Raw genomic sequence first — 14,722 nt, forward strand, 5'->3', positions numbered from 1 at the left:
TCAGTTTGGATTATTGTTCTCCCTGATTCTTTACTTGACAGTCACAAACATAGAATTTACAAGAAAAATCAGGTAACATATGCTTATTCTATATTCTTTGTCAACAAGTACCTCCAATACCTTAAGTAAGATTATGAAGCATTCGTTTTTCTCTCTTTGGAACTGAACAATTATTATATGTGCATGTTTTTTTTAACAATAATGTACAGTTTAAGCAATTCATAATGTGGATTTTTGTACCAAACTGTTTAAAAAGATTGTTATTATTTATATATCATTAGACAAGAAAATGGAAGGGCAAGACATTTTGGACATTAATGAGAAGATGATTGGTGAGCTGATTCCTCCAATAGGAAAACAGCTCCTTTACTTAAGGGAGCAGGCTATTTTGAAGGGCTCATCTCCCTCAAAGCTGGATATCAAACCTGGAGCTGAAACGCAGTCACCTCCGACAGGAAACTCATCAGAAATAACTTCTACCCCAACAAGCAGTACGTCAGGGATAACCTCTATGCCGAGTAGTAAGTCAGGACAACAATCACCAACTTCCCAAATAGACGCGTCGTTCACTGATGATGAGGAAATGTCTCAGCCACATAACCCAACCAAAAATTATGAAAACCCTGGTGAACTTTGGAATGATTTACAGAATTACAAGTGAGTTGCTGCTCTTTATAACACATTATTTCTGGGCCCCTGCACGCTTTTTTGAATGTATTCATTACCAGAGTGGCCTTCTCTTGATGCTCACCTCATATAATTTTTGACATTTCAGACTGCCTCTATTTTCACCATGCATAAAGACCATCTTACAAACAAGGAAAAGTCCACAGGATTACCTGCCTGGGACTTCAAACAGAAGGGCAGTCATCAGGGCCCTTACAGATGATCTAGTAAAGAAGCATATTGTGTAAGTACATCATTCTTTATCTATTTCATTGCTTTTATACCTTAAATGCCCCTGGTATATTATGTTATCCCTTGCTCATATATTGTCTGCAACAATATTAATTAAATTTCAGTATATTGTTAAACATTATAGTTTTGTAATCTCTCAGCTTATAAATGCAAAATAATATAAAGCATCTATATACTACACAGCCAGCAATATTGTGCAGGGCAATATTTGATTTTCTGTGACTTGTTTCCTGTTCATAATATAATAGTATCGGGTTTCTATTCAGGACACTGTCAAAGCAAGGATACACCAACCTCTTGAATGCCCTGTTCAGTGAATATCCACACATTGGAGACCCTGTGAGAATTTGTACACTGTTATTAATGTTCACTATGTGATGTCCATCTCACCTGTGTTTGTTGTCCATTTTTATTTACTTGATCAAAGTAAATAGCTTTCTAGATTTAGCGTATGGAAGTATAATGTTAATGTGTGCCAATATATTTTAACTTTTTGTTATTAACTATTCTGTAATACATGTTTTGTTTGCTTGTGGGAAAAATAAGTAATTCATAACACTCAACACACTTCATTATACCCCTTATGAGATGTTTGATCACTGGAAGTACTGTATCTATCTGAATTTTTTCACAAATCTCTACATGTTACTAACTGTGCAATGTTTAGGCATGGTAAACTTATCTCGATTTATTGTTTCATATTCAGTTTTATACATAAAGGTCAATAATCAGTATGTAATTATTACAATACAGCCATCTGGCATTTCACCTGTTGAATCAAGGAATTATACAACTCTTTATTCTCTCACATGGTTTATATTTCTAATGTAAGTTTATCTTTTAAGATATAGTGTATCATATGTGCACTGTACTAAACTACAGCATATGTATTCTAAGAGCATTTTGTTTTGTGTTATTCAACAGAAGTGTTGGAGGATGTCCCTTCGTACCAAGAAGAAAAATATTCGAATGCCATTAGAATTGAATGATGTGCAAATTCTAAAAAAAAAATTTGGTTGCCTAGGGACAGGAGGTCGTAAGAGGGTTGCAGAAACAGTGGATGAAGAAAGGGAGGCCTGTAAAAAAAGACAGAAACTTAAGGTACTGTTTTTTTTATTTCTATTCCTGCCTGCTTATTTATGATTAAGGTTATATTCGGTTTGGTTGGGGATAGTTCAGAGGGGGGAGGGGAATTTTAGAAGAACATTAGAAGAGAGAAGAAAAAAAGATAGAAAATGGAAGAAGTTGAAAATTAACAGAATGGGGCTAACCTGTTCGCTCTTGTCAGTTTATAATTTGTTTGGTGTAACGGGACAAGGGCTCATTCATTCTGTCTTACTTTCATATGTCTTGTTGCTTCCATACTCCAGGCACACTCATTTGAAGTTCTGGTTGCTAACATTATGGTTAGTTATTCACGATAATGATACTTCATATAACCACTCTTTAAACTTTTTAATTTATTTTCCAGATTGATTTAGAAGGACCTGGGGATGATGAAGTGACTACACTCATCCACATAGATATTTTAAAGGCTAAATATAAAAAAGGATCACCTGATCTTGCTATGATTGCAAGAAAAATGGAGAGGACATTTGCTTTCAGATGGAAGAAGATCAACGATCCAAATTTGTCTGTGGAAGACATCCTCTTAGATTTTCCAGTTGTAAGGGAAAGAAATTTTGTAAGTTTCATTGTCATTATCATCTTATTTCTGATGTTTTTTTTGAGGGGGGGGATGTGAAAGATTGTGATTTATCATGAGTTTGTTATATTACATTTATTACTGATAATATCATACTTCACATTAAATAACAACCCTTTTTTTCATAGACAAAACATTGTTGTGGTAGAAGGAATAGAAATTGTCATTAATACTATTAAACAAATATTTTTAGAAAAAAGCTAGATTGCATAATTTGTGACGCTTTATTATTTCAGCTTGCAGGGGAAGCTGAACGTCATGGTATTTTCAAGCCTCTTTGGAGTACTACCTAAAGTTACAGTCATCATTGGTCGAGTTGATGAAGTATGCCAAGTTGCGTTCCAAAAACTACAAAAGACACTACTCAGAGTATCAAGAAGGCATGGATAGCACTTTGGATGAAGATCAGAGAACTGGTAAATATCATGAAAAATATTTTGTCAATTTAAAAATAGCTCACGCTAACGTAAACTTACCCCATCAAGTCAGAGATGTGATTCACAAAGGTGTCAGCCACTGTTCCGTTACCGCTCTTGACCAGTCTCTTACTGCTAAGCACCACACACAACAAGGGCAGGGACTGGCTGGACTGGGTGTCCAGCAGGTGTTTCCGGTCGACGTCGACTGCTAGACTGAAGTGGGTGAGGAAATCCGTCCCCAGGAGTGGAGTCCTGATGTCCACAATGATGAACTCCCAGCTGTACCCCCGGCCTAGGATGGAGATCGACAGGAGCTTGGTGCAATAGGAGAGGATGGGGGACCTGTTTGCGGCCATCAGGCAGGTAGTCGGGTCCGGCGGGCATCTTCAGTGCTCTCCTGAAGGTGGAAACACTGAACGCATGGTTCCAGTGTCGACCAACATCATCCTGCTGGAGATCGCCGCGGACTTACAGAACCCTAATGGTAAGGGGGCCCCTGGGTGTTTTTGTTGTTCCTGCCATGGCGGCCTGTGGGGTTGGCTGCTGCTGCCTCCATTTTTTGAAGGGAAGAAAGGGCAGGGGGCTTTGCACCTCTGGGCGGCTCTCCCGAATCTCCGGTGGAAGTAGCATAGCCCTGGCCCCTCCCTCTTCTGCTGGTGGGACAACCTTTTCTGCTCAATGGAGTTGACGGGCTCAGTGGTGGGGTCCTCTGGCAGGAGGCAGTTGGTGGAGTGTGCGGGCGTGGTCGCCTGCTTGACTGCCTTCGTGGAGTCCATCAGCTGCTGCGCCAGCCTGATTAGGTCCTCGACTGGCAGGGTGTACGCATCCGTGATCTCCCCACGGACCGCAGAAGGCCGCCGGAAGATCCCCCCGACAGACTAATTTCCTGCGCCCGCGCCACTGCTGTCGTCCGGGAGGAGGAGGTCCTGGAGGTATGCCACACTTCCAAGAGGTTTCCCTCCTGCCTCCTGCCAAGGGTTGAGGGTGAGGTCGAGGGCACGGGCAGCTCTCTCGGAGACCGGCAGGGAGCAGGTCTCAACGAGAGTGGATTTCAGTTCTTGGAAGGTGGCGGGGACCGACGTCGTCATCAACCAAGGGGCGATCTTCTTATATATCTCCTCCAGGAGGGCGTTAATGGCGATGTCTGCCTTCAACACCTCGTCAGTCAGGCCTGCTATTTTGAATTGCCCCTGACCCTGTAGAACCAAGAAGCTGCGTTCTCCCTGGTGAATGGCGGCAGCCTTATGTTAAGGGCCGTCTTTGGTTGGTCCGTCAGGGGGGGTCATCGCGTGGGGAGGCGGTACTGGTGTGGAGGTGCAAGCAGGAGGGGGTTGCGAGAGGGAGGTGTCTGTCTCCGAGAGGTTCGCGGTAATTTGTACATGGTTGGGAATGTCTGCGTCCATGCTTATTTCGCACTCTCCCTTGGAGTGTGTGGGAACACTCGCACCAATACACACTTGGAGAGCGTGCCGTGTGGGTCAGCTAATGATGCTGGCGACCTGCCGACGAGGGTCGGTTAATGCCTGAACGCTTTGTTAGAGCGCTGTAGTTAGTCCGTTAGGGGCATGGATTAGGTTCATTGGGCCAAGACTTAGTCGCCGTTTGGGTCCGTTAATGGCTTCCGGGAACCACTCCAGGGGTCACCACTGTGAGAGAGGTGCGAAATAATGAGCAGGAAGACAAGTACTGCTGGTTTATTGATGAAAACGAGCTGGTTATAAAGCAGGATGCTGACGTCTGCGTAGTTTGCAGAGACCGCAGGTACAAAGATTTACAGGTGACCTGAGGTCAAACTAATTTCTTACCAAAACAGGACAGGTTCATACAGAGAACATAGTGATCAACAATGTCTGACATATAACATAAATAACTCGTTACTTGTACATAAAACATGATTGTTATGAAAGACAACATATATACAGTTTACAATTATGATGATAAATATATATTCTGATCAACATTAGGTCGATGAGAAGGCACCGCAGAAAACGGTATGTTCTCTACAGAGAATGCGTTGAGCGGGGACTTTACAAGACTTTTTAGAATAGGGGAAATTTGCATGTTCCATCACAAAATTGCCATGGAACAATCAAAATTTATTATGAGGTGTCTTAGGTAGTCCATGGTGACACACTTAGGGAAGGAAAGTATTGTGTCAAAAGCTGCATCTGAGTTTGCAATGATAAACATTTTCTTCAAAATGCAGTACCTGAGAACTTATAAATATAATGCTTCTAAGACAAAAAAAAAAGAAGATGAAAAAATTATGGGATAATAAGATACGAAAGAGAGAGAGAGAGAGAGAGAGAGAGAGAATATCAGTTAGGTTTAGTACAGTATAACTCTAGGCTTATTGGCATATATTCACTGGTCATTTTTATTGAATATTCCCTACAAACACGTATATTGACCGTGCGCAGAGTGTCGAAGGACAAAATGTTGAAAGATAATAGTCGAAGGACAAAGTGTCGAAAGGACAAATTGTCGAAAAGACAAAGAGTCGAAGGGTCAAAATGTCGAAAGGACAAAGTTTAGAGTGGAAATGGTTCGAATGAACAACATGTAAAGAGTAAAGACAAACAGTCGAAGAGAGAGGGAAGTCATGTGTGACCGGCCTTTCAATGATCCAACTCACTAAAAAAAAAAAAAGTATCTAGTTGACTAATTGCCCAAACTTAATTGTTCAACCAAAGGTAAACAAATTGGCTAATAAGCTACCTAGTTAGCTACCTAGGCCTAAGAACTTACCAAATGTTTACATTACTTACTAACTCGTGGTCTTTTGCTACATTAACCAGTGACTTCCTTGAGGTTTGAATTTTATAATTCGTTTCTTCCAAACCATTCATAATGGAAATCCTCAAGACTCAAATGGGAGGAAAGTAGCTGCTGCATGAAGGCTACGCATACCTCATCGACAAAGTGATAGGTGAACGTAGTTACTGCAGATGTGAGAAACGACATTTTTGCAATTGCAGAGTAGGCTAATAACTCAGGACGAAAATGTTCGCAGAACTAAAGAGCATATCCCGTCAACTTGACAGTTCTCATATTGAGGCTGTAAAAGTTATATATAAAATTAAAGACAAATTCCAGCACTCTGAAGAAATCCCCTCGTCTATAATAAGCCAGTGCACGATCAATATTCCAGTTGCCATAGTCAGAAAGCTTCCTAAAAAAGGAGGTTAACAGAAGATGCTTCGCGATGGAATACTGAAGTCGGCTCCTAAAGGAAAACAACTATATGTCATTCATGGTCTTGTTGCTCAAAATAAGACTTTACCATTAGAATACTGCATCACCGAAAAGAAAGATGAGAACACTTATTCCACTATTTTTGATCTTTTGCATAAAAATCAATTAAATCCCTGATTTTGAATGTTCAGCCATCAACCAAATGAGGAGACTTTTCCAGAAGCCACAATTTATGGATGTTTCTTTCACTTCGGACAGTGTCTGTGAAGAAAAATCCAAGCCCATTACTAAACACGGCGAAATGCATTTAACCCGCCAACCCAGTACTAAACACTGCGAAAGAATAATACCTGTACCCCCAAAAAACCATTTTGCCCAGCCACATTTTTCTCACCTAGTTTTGGTGTCTTTGCTTTACTGTCATAACCATCGTGAAGCTTTTTCAACAAAACCATTCCGCACATGGCGCAAGTTTCCTTCCCAAGTCCTCACGCAAGCCCTTCCTCCCAACACCCAATTGTGCCAAAACCCCTTGACCCACCACAACCCTTATCTGCTACCCAGGCCTACGCCTTAAAACATACACAGTTTTTGCTTTCTTGTTCAGTACAATGGCTGAATCCCCTCCATCCACGTCGTGTACGTCTGAGCCGATAACCCGGCACTCTCTCCCAGTGTCTTGCGCTAACTGCTATCTCAGTTACTGCAACTTTTCTGCCTATTACTTAGGCAATTACGAATGCTTAAACAGGCTTTGCCAAGATCACGGCTTGCTAAAAACACAGTACTTTTGTCCGCACTGTGGGAGAGAGTGCTGCCACAACCTGCAGAAGAGGCATTTAGGTGCGACAGGACCTATGATGCAGTGCAGAAGAAGGGCCGGAAGAGGTGTAGTTTTTACCAATCGCTGTTCCGGAAACCCTGGTTTTCTCACGCATTTTTGAAAGCAGCGGCTGATCTCTACCCTCCTGGTCCCTAAGGTAAGGCCAGTTATTTCTGTTGGTGTCAACTTTTTTGTCTGCAAATTATTTTTTCCTGCCAGGTTGCTCCTTCCAGCCAGCGCTAAGTGCTCACTTTTTTTTACCTTGAAACCGGTTTTTCTCCACTTTTACGGCTTCTGGTAAAGCTTGTTTTTGTCGGCCATACTCTTGTCCCTGTCCTCGTTACCGGGCAGTGTTTTCTCCTCCCCACCCCCAGTGTTACACTTCTACCCAGACTGTTCCAGACGCGTTTCTTGTTTGCGCAACCTACCTCCCACCCCCTCCATGCACTGCTCCTCACTCAGCCCCGCTTTTGGGGCACGTGAGGAAATTTCTCCCTCCCTGCCTCGTTACCCCCCCCCCTTTCAGCTGCTCCCTCCCTTTTGCGTATGGCTCCCTCTCGTTTTCCCCTCCAGCCAGTGCCCCCGTAATGTAAACATGTCCGCTCCACTTCTCTGTTTTCCCCCACCCAGAACCCCGGATTCCCACAGTCCCCCTTTACTGTTGAGTAGAGTTAGGGGGCAAATGACACTTGTCCGCCAACAAACAAAGTCGCCTTCGTTATCAGAAGCCGTAAAAGTGGAGAAAAACCAGCTTCCAAGGTAAACACAGGCGCGGAGCTAATACTTAGAGTTACCAAAAACATACCAATTAAATTTAACATGCATTAACACGCAGGGACCACGCGGTCGGGTACAAGAGAATGCTGAAAGCTATACAAAACCCCCTAAAACTCCAAAAAACATACCTCTAAAGGCTACAGTTTTGCACAAAACTTATTTCCGTACAATCAGCCTACACTTTAAATGAACATTAACTGGGATCAGGGCCCGGATGGCAAAAATGTGAGGGAGATTACATTTAGCATACTAAAGGAACCGGCTCTTGACTTTAAAATGAACGATTTGGCTGCGGAGGTGACGACGGGGAGGTGCGTACCTTACCTGAAAGCGATACCCTCGAGAAAGACGCATATCGCCTCTCTGCATGCTTCGTCGTCACCTCGGTTCCCTTTCAAAATTTATACATAGGTTATTTTACTAAAGGAGGTACTCGAATTGTATAAAAGAGCCTCTCTGACATTCCCTGACACAGACAACACAGGCAATTCGCCGGACACAAATAATAACCAAACACATTTACAGAAAAAAAGTGAACCACGAACTCAGCCGCATGCTGACCACTCCCCCTAACTTATCCTGAACGTTGTGAAGGATTGTCGAGAAAAACGGATCCAATTTTTTCACGAGAGAGAGAGAGAGAGATTTTGTTTCCACAATGACCGCCAACTTGGTTTAATTCAGCCATTAAAATAGTGTGTTAGGAGATCAGACGGTGTATTATGCAATCACATAAAATCAGCAGCTAATATAACAAAGAATTATGAGAAAGGATTGATAAGTCTCAACGTGGATGCGGTCACCTGCAGTCTACGCAAGGAAGACATTTCATGCATTGAAAATATCCTCACACTCCGATGGCAGGCTGGGATGTGTATGCGGAATGTATACAAGGTATTCAGTCAAATTCATAAAAGCACGCATACATAAATTCATGAAAACGCTTATTATTTATAGATATTTAATGTCGAACTCTGTCATTTCTTTCCTATTCTACATACCACATCTTTCATTAACAAGCTCAAACATACGTTTGAAGTTTAGGAGCTTATAATCCATGGCGATGCTTACGCAAGAAGATATAATTATGCGCCTTCAATGAATGAACGATAAACAATGACCTCACTGTATGTTATACCTGAATAACACTGGGTCGTTTTAACCCGAGTCTCTCACGAAGACTTGATAAAGGAGGTGGGTGAACATGCACCTGCAAGATCCGGCAAGGTTTGATGTAAATTAGTGGTACGGTTTATTTACACAGCAATGTCACAGAATTTGTTGTATCTCGAAATTGTTTACATCCACCGCAAACACCTTAATCAGAATTTGTACGTCGTAGAGAATCTGCGCTCATACATAGCAAGAAACACGCATTTTTAGATATGTAATAAATTCTACGATATTTCTGCGTAAATCGTGCACATCTTCACTATGATCACTAGAAGATAACAGGAACTATGAGATTAATTTAGAATGTCTTCACCAGTTTCCATTTCATGTGTTTCCTGCTTCCAATGTCCTCATTTCACTAACTGCAATAGCAAACATTATCAGCAATAGTGATTAAATTTGACTCTCAAGCAAACTTTAAGAGCAGGTACCGTAAGTTATAAATGCGGAAGTTTAATCATGTTAGCCATCCAACGAATGTGTCCTGAAAAAGAGCCCTCCACAACAGGCCGTGATGCGAGACGCTTCCCGGCGCTCGAGACGAGAGCGCAAATTGGAAATGCTGTTTAACCTGTTACGTGGGAGATGGCAGGATAGTTCCCAGCAGGTGCAAGCACGCAATACACGTCCGTGACTGTGTGCTTTGACAGGCGACGGCGAAGATTATTTTACGAAGAGTGACGAGTGAATCTCTTATTCATTCAGTGACTGTTATAACCGAGGGCTTGCATGATGTGATACGTGCATTATGAGCAGAAAGAGACGTTTATTTTGCCGATATGTTTTGCAGTGATCACTTTCAAGATTTTTCTTAATTGCGGCAATGAAAAATATTGTATGTTGACGTCTGATGTTTACCTTATAATGTAACCTGATAAACCATTTGTATAACTGGTATGTGCTAACGAGAGACATCTCGATATCGGAACGATGTAGCCAATTGAAGTCGCTTCATTTCTCCTTTCATGAGGAGGAATGACAGCCAGCTGACTTAAATACTGCATCCAGTGCAGCACCTTTCATATTCTGAGTCAGGTGAGTGAGTGCAAAGGGGTTCGACTTAGGAGGTGAGGGAGCAACAGTTAACATTCATATTTTACTTGTTTGATTTCTGATTTTCATCTAGGAGCTCCGTAGGCGGGGAGGGGGTGGGGTTAGTGCCTTCAGTGCACCTCATGCGGTGCACTGTAGGTATTACATAAGGTTCTTTGCAGCGTCCCCTCGGCCATTAGCTATAACCTCTTTCATTCTCTTACTGTACCTCCGTTCGTATTCTCTTGTTTCCATCTTACTTTCCACCCTTTCCTAATGACTGACTCAGTGCAACTGCGAGGTTTTCCTCCTGTTACACCTTTCAAACCTTTTTACTGACAATTTCCGTTTCAGCGCTGAATGACCTCATAGGTCCCAGCTCTTGGCCCTTGGCCCTTGGGCCTACATTCTGTATTCTATTTTATTCTAATCTGTTCTTCATCAGGTTTTGCATATTTGTACTTTCTCTCTTCTTCTTCTTTCTCTCTCTCTCAAACACCCTTACTTTTAATTTGGGATTTTATTACATGAAACAACAATCAAAAAAGCGTCAATTGAGTTTAAAATTTCATTACTTATGTTTGCTCTGGCAATTGTCTCTGAACACTAGAACTTTACTGTTATATTGTTCAAGAATATGATCATCTAGACAAGAGTCTAGTGTTTAGCTTGATGCAAGGGCATTAAATGTCTGAGAGAGAGAGAGAGAGAGAGAGAGAGAGAGAAGGGGTGGGAAGGCGATCCTACTCGGATGTCGTGGGTGGCGCCTCCTCGGACCGATGGGGCACCTCTGTATCACTGTCTGTGAATGGTGCATTGTGGAGCGGGGAGGTGGGTAGTTGGGGAAACATGGCTGTCGTTCGCCTGAGAACCTTCAAGGTATTGGAGAACTGAAACCAATCAACTTGAGGCTTCATTAATGTAAAAATGGAACCACCATTTAGATAGCCTACCTACCTTTTGCAGGCCGATAAAAACCATCTCGTCATGAAGATTTAAAAACGATTCAATAAATAATCCTTACACTCCATATAACGTTTTAGATGTAAATTACTAAATCATCGCTTTTCTAATTAGGGTGCCAGCATCACAACGAAAACAAAAATTGTTCCTTTATGCTGACAAATACCAAGTTTTATACAAATAAATATCCATGCGCAGAAACAGCTAAAGCTATGAGTTGTTTAGCGCATTTGTTTTGTTTTACTAGCGAAATGAATGCTGGTAAAGAAGTACGATAGCAAATTCACAGATAATTAAAATCTTTTTTGGCTGCTTTTTCTACCAAATGCTAAATGAATTTACTGATAGCACAAACAACAAAGAGTAAGCGAATGGTGCAGTCCGGGTGAACTGAGAAGTGATCTATGCTCCTTTCCCAGTCCGACTTCTTTGGTTTTCTCATAGAAGCTGGTAGACTGTGACTGAAACAGATGTTCAAGCAAAGATCAAATTTCTTTGCAGGATATGTGTACTTATGCATTCTTGTTTAAAGTTACCTTAACGTGGCAATCAGAAATATAACACAGTATAACAAATTGCTGTAATTTCAAGTCCCCATCACATATGTATGAAGTTTGAAAGTTGCTGTTTTTCAAGATATTGACATCATAGTGCTGAAGACCATTCTCAACGGGTAAGTGGCCACGTGCCAAGAAACAGGCAGGAGCAAACATGACAGACTGACCTGGAACGAAATCTTCTGATTAATCTCCCTTAGTTGTTAAACTATTATGCCTCGGTCACACATTTGCGATTCAAGGAAGCACTTGTCGTAATGCCTGGTTTTGGCGATCATCGCCATCATTCGTGTGCCTGGGGCCGCCAGAAAAAAAACTGTTAGCTGATTACGACACCATGGCGTAATACACCATTACCTATAGAGACATCATTGCGTAGTTCGAGATGAACCTACTTATATCTGTAATCATAAAAAATTACACCGATAACTAGGCCATGCCTACATTTGGCGGTTGTGACAGGATGGCGTAGTGCGGAAACGCTTGTCGAATTATGGTGATTTAATTGCGTTACATGTCACAGCGACTGCGTTACGGCATCGTAACTGTGTCGTATGTACATGGATCTCACCATATAAATCTCAGGTGAACTCGTCACTGATCATTCTCGTTCCAGTTGCAGACAGAGCAAGATCTATCTGTCCAACCACATTACCACTTCAAGCTGGCTGCTGCCTTTATGCTTGGTGACAGAAGGAGACAGTGCTGCCAACAACCAGCAGCACATGGGCTCACTGAGTACTGCCACATAACCATGGGGTAATTCATGAAAATATAATGGATGGCAGATGTCGAAAATTGGTGAGTTACACTTTCGGGTAACTAAGTACATCAAAATGGTGATGCCAGTGCGTCAGTGGCGATTGTTCATTGCGTCAGTGTTACTTAGTGTGCAATGACATGACAAAATAAATATAGCTGGTGGCTGACCAGTGACCATGCATGTTTTAGACGTTGAAATCCGCCATCGCTTGGTGCACATTGCCAAACTTGGTGATGCAGTAACAATTCATGGCAATTGTTGGCGATTCGGTTGTAATTACAGCGTACTGATGTTGTAATTAGCAAAATTTCGCCAGTTACAACATGCGCGTCTGTGAATTGCAAATGTGTGACTGAGGAATTATAATGTCTCTAGTAACCCTTAATTGTTTTCTTATTATTATTATTATTATTATTATTATTATTATTATTATTATTATTATAAAAAATGTGGAACATTCTGTGGTGAAAGCCATAATGTCCATGGACTTGCATAGTAATATTCCACATAATAGATGCCAATTTGTGATAAACATATCCTGCATTGAAATCTAAACTTGGCATGTGAGGTCACTTGGCACATCTGGATTATACCTAGGGAAAGGTTGCCAACTTTGTTTATCAGGCATGCTGAAAGGACGTTGAAGCTTGCAAGAACCTGGCTTATACCAGAGGTGCATTTCTCACTTCTTTCAACCAGAAGCATAAATTATCTCTGTGTTTATTGCATATATGGTAAAATATCAACCTTATTGTAGGATTTTCAAATGATATTTTATCTGGCATCTGTAACATCTATTAATGCAATATATCACATTTTCAGTTAGTTTATTCACTTTTTGTTATCCTGCCCAAGTAAAACCTTAGGTAGAGTGGTATTTAGGTTCCAACCTGTTCTTATGATGAAAGACCTGGGTTCGATCCTGATGTGAGTCAGAAATTTATTTCTGGTCCACTTGAAATCAATGTCATTGTTTGCAGATACTGTCTTCTTATCAAGCTTTGAATCAATCTATACTGTACTCTTTTTCTCTTATGGCAAGTTTCGAGGAACAGGAAACATTATTCAAGATTCTTTCCATTTACTTCTTTTTCTTTATCTAATCAATGGACTGTTTTCCACCCTCTCCAGCGGAATTATCAGGGCTGGAAGAGAAAAGAAGTATAGACTGATTCAAAGTCTTGATAAGAAGATAGTATCTGTGAACAATGCCATTGACTTCAATAGAAATTGCACAAGAGAGAAAATATGCTCAAATAGCACATATATGTCGTGTAACATAGGGTCACAATTAAATATATCTTCACATGTAAAAGCTTGAAGGAATCTTCTCATAGGGAAGATTGGGAGAAGACACCATGCATAAGTAGTTACTGCACAGCTTCATTAATCACCTATATTCTACACAATGCACTGTCACTCAGTTGTCAAACAATTAACACGTTCAATTTGCGAATGCTGAAGGCCAGAGAGGGAGGCCACCAAAGAACAAATAAAATGCAAACAAGTTAACACTTCTGAGTTATGTTACACAAGTAAATACACCACTTCATGTAGGCTCTGAAGGAGGTTGCAAGGGGGAGTGAATATGAGAGCAGTAAGAAATATAGTTAAAGAAATGCACTTCAGACCACTCCAATTTCCAACTGTACCTTGTCTTGTAGACGAGATGTCTTGATGTTGAAGCCAGACTCTGAGTTTAATGCAAGGGGTCAGTGGAGGATCGGATCCGAAATGCACTTCAAAAGTTACTTTGTGGGAAAGGGAGGGAGGTTGTAAGACCAACCAGCAAGGATTCTATCTGCTTTCATCTGGCGGTGTGAACTGCCAGCATTGCAGGTCATCCTCCTCTTTTATGCATTTTCTCCTGCCCCAAATGCCTTTGTTCAAGTGATGTTGACTGTGAAAAATTCCTCAGATTGGCGTCCTTGTTTACCATATTTGAGACGTTGGTACTCTGGAAGGGGTCTAGGACAACTGGCCGCGGCCGACTGGCTGTGGCAGACTGGCCGCAGCCTAACTGGCCACAGCCCAACTGGTCGTAGGGGAGGACTGGCCGCAGCCGACTGGCCACCAGGGTTGCTGAGAAATCCGCATTTATTGGATGTTAAAAAGTAACTTGTGCGTGTGTGTGTATGTGTGTGTGTGTGTGCGTGTATGTGTGTGCTGAATTATTGAATATAAAACTAAAAGTAAAGAAAATTAAAGAAAAGGAAAAAGAATTTTATTAAGGTGAAATTATTGGAATAAAAACTACAGAAAATAGCAGTTACATAACTATATATATCTTAAGAGAGTTATGCGCAATTCCTCTAAGATACTTAAAATACTTTTATTCTCAAACTGTAGTACCACTGATTTTATACCAGCATCTGCTTCCTCGAATCTCTTCAATTT

General features: G+C 41.4%; 1 protein-coding gene across 1 annotated transcript in view; it reads left to right on the forward strand.

The window, feature by feature from the left end:
- The first annotated feature begins 278 nt into the window (after positions 1-278).
- Positions 279-14,722, forward strand: part of LOC136849517 (uncharacterized) — a 57,874-nt gene continuing 43,430 nt past the window's right edge. The window contains exons 1-6 of the mRNA XM_067122861.1: positions 279-657; positions 776-910; positions 1,185-1,257; positions 1,843-2,019; positions 2,390-2,602; positions 2,860-3,039. Coding sequence (XP_066978962.1) covers positions 290-657; positions 776-910; positions 1,185-1,257; positions 1,843-2,019; positions 2,390-2,602; positions 2,860-2,916 — 1,023 coding nt within the window. The 5' untranslated portion in view covers positions 279-289 and the 3' untranslated portion in view covers positions 2,917-3,039. The remainder of the gene's footprint in view (positions 658-775; positions 911-1,184; positions 1,258-1,842; positions 2,020-2,389; positions 2,603-2,859; positions 3,040-14,722) is intronic.

The sequence above is a fragment of the Macrobrachium rosenbergii genome, chromosome 2 (assembly GCF_040412425.1).
Source record: "Macrobrachium rosenbergii isolate ZJJX-2024 chromosome 2, ASM4041242v1, whole genome shotgun sequence".
In the NCBI taxonomy this organism is placed as follows: Eukaryota; Metazoa; Arthropoda; class Malacostraca; order Decapoda; family Palaemonidae; genus Macrobrachium; species Macrobrachium rosenbergii.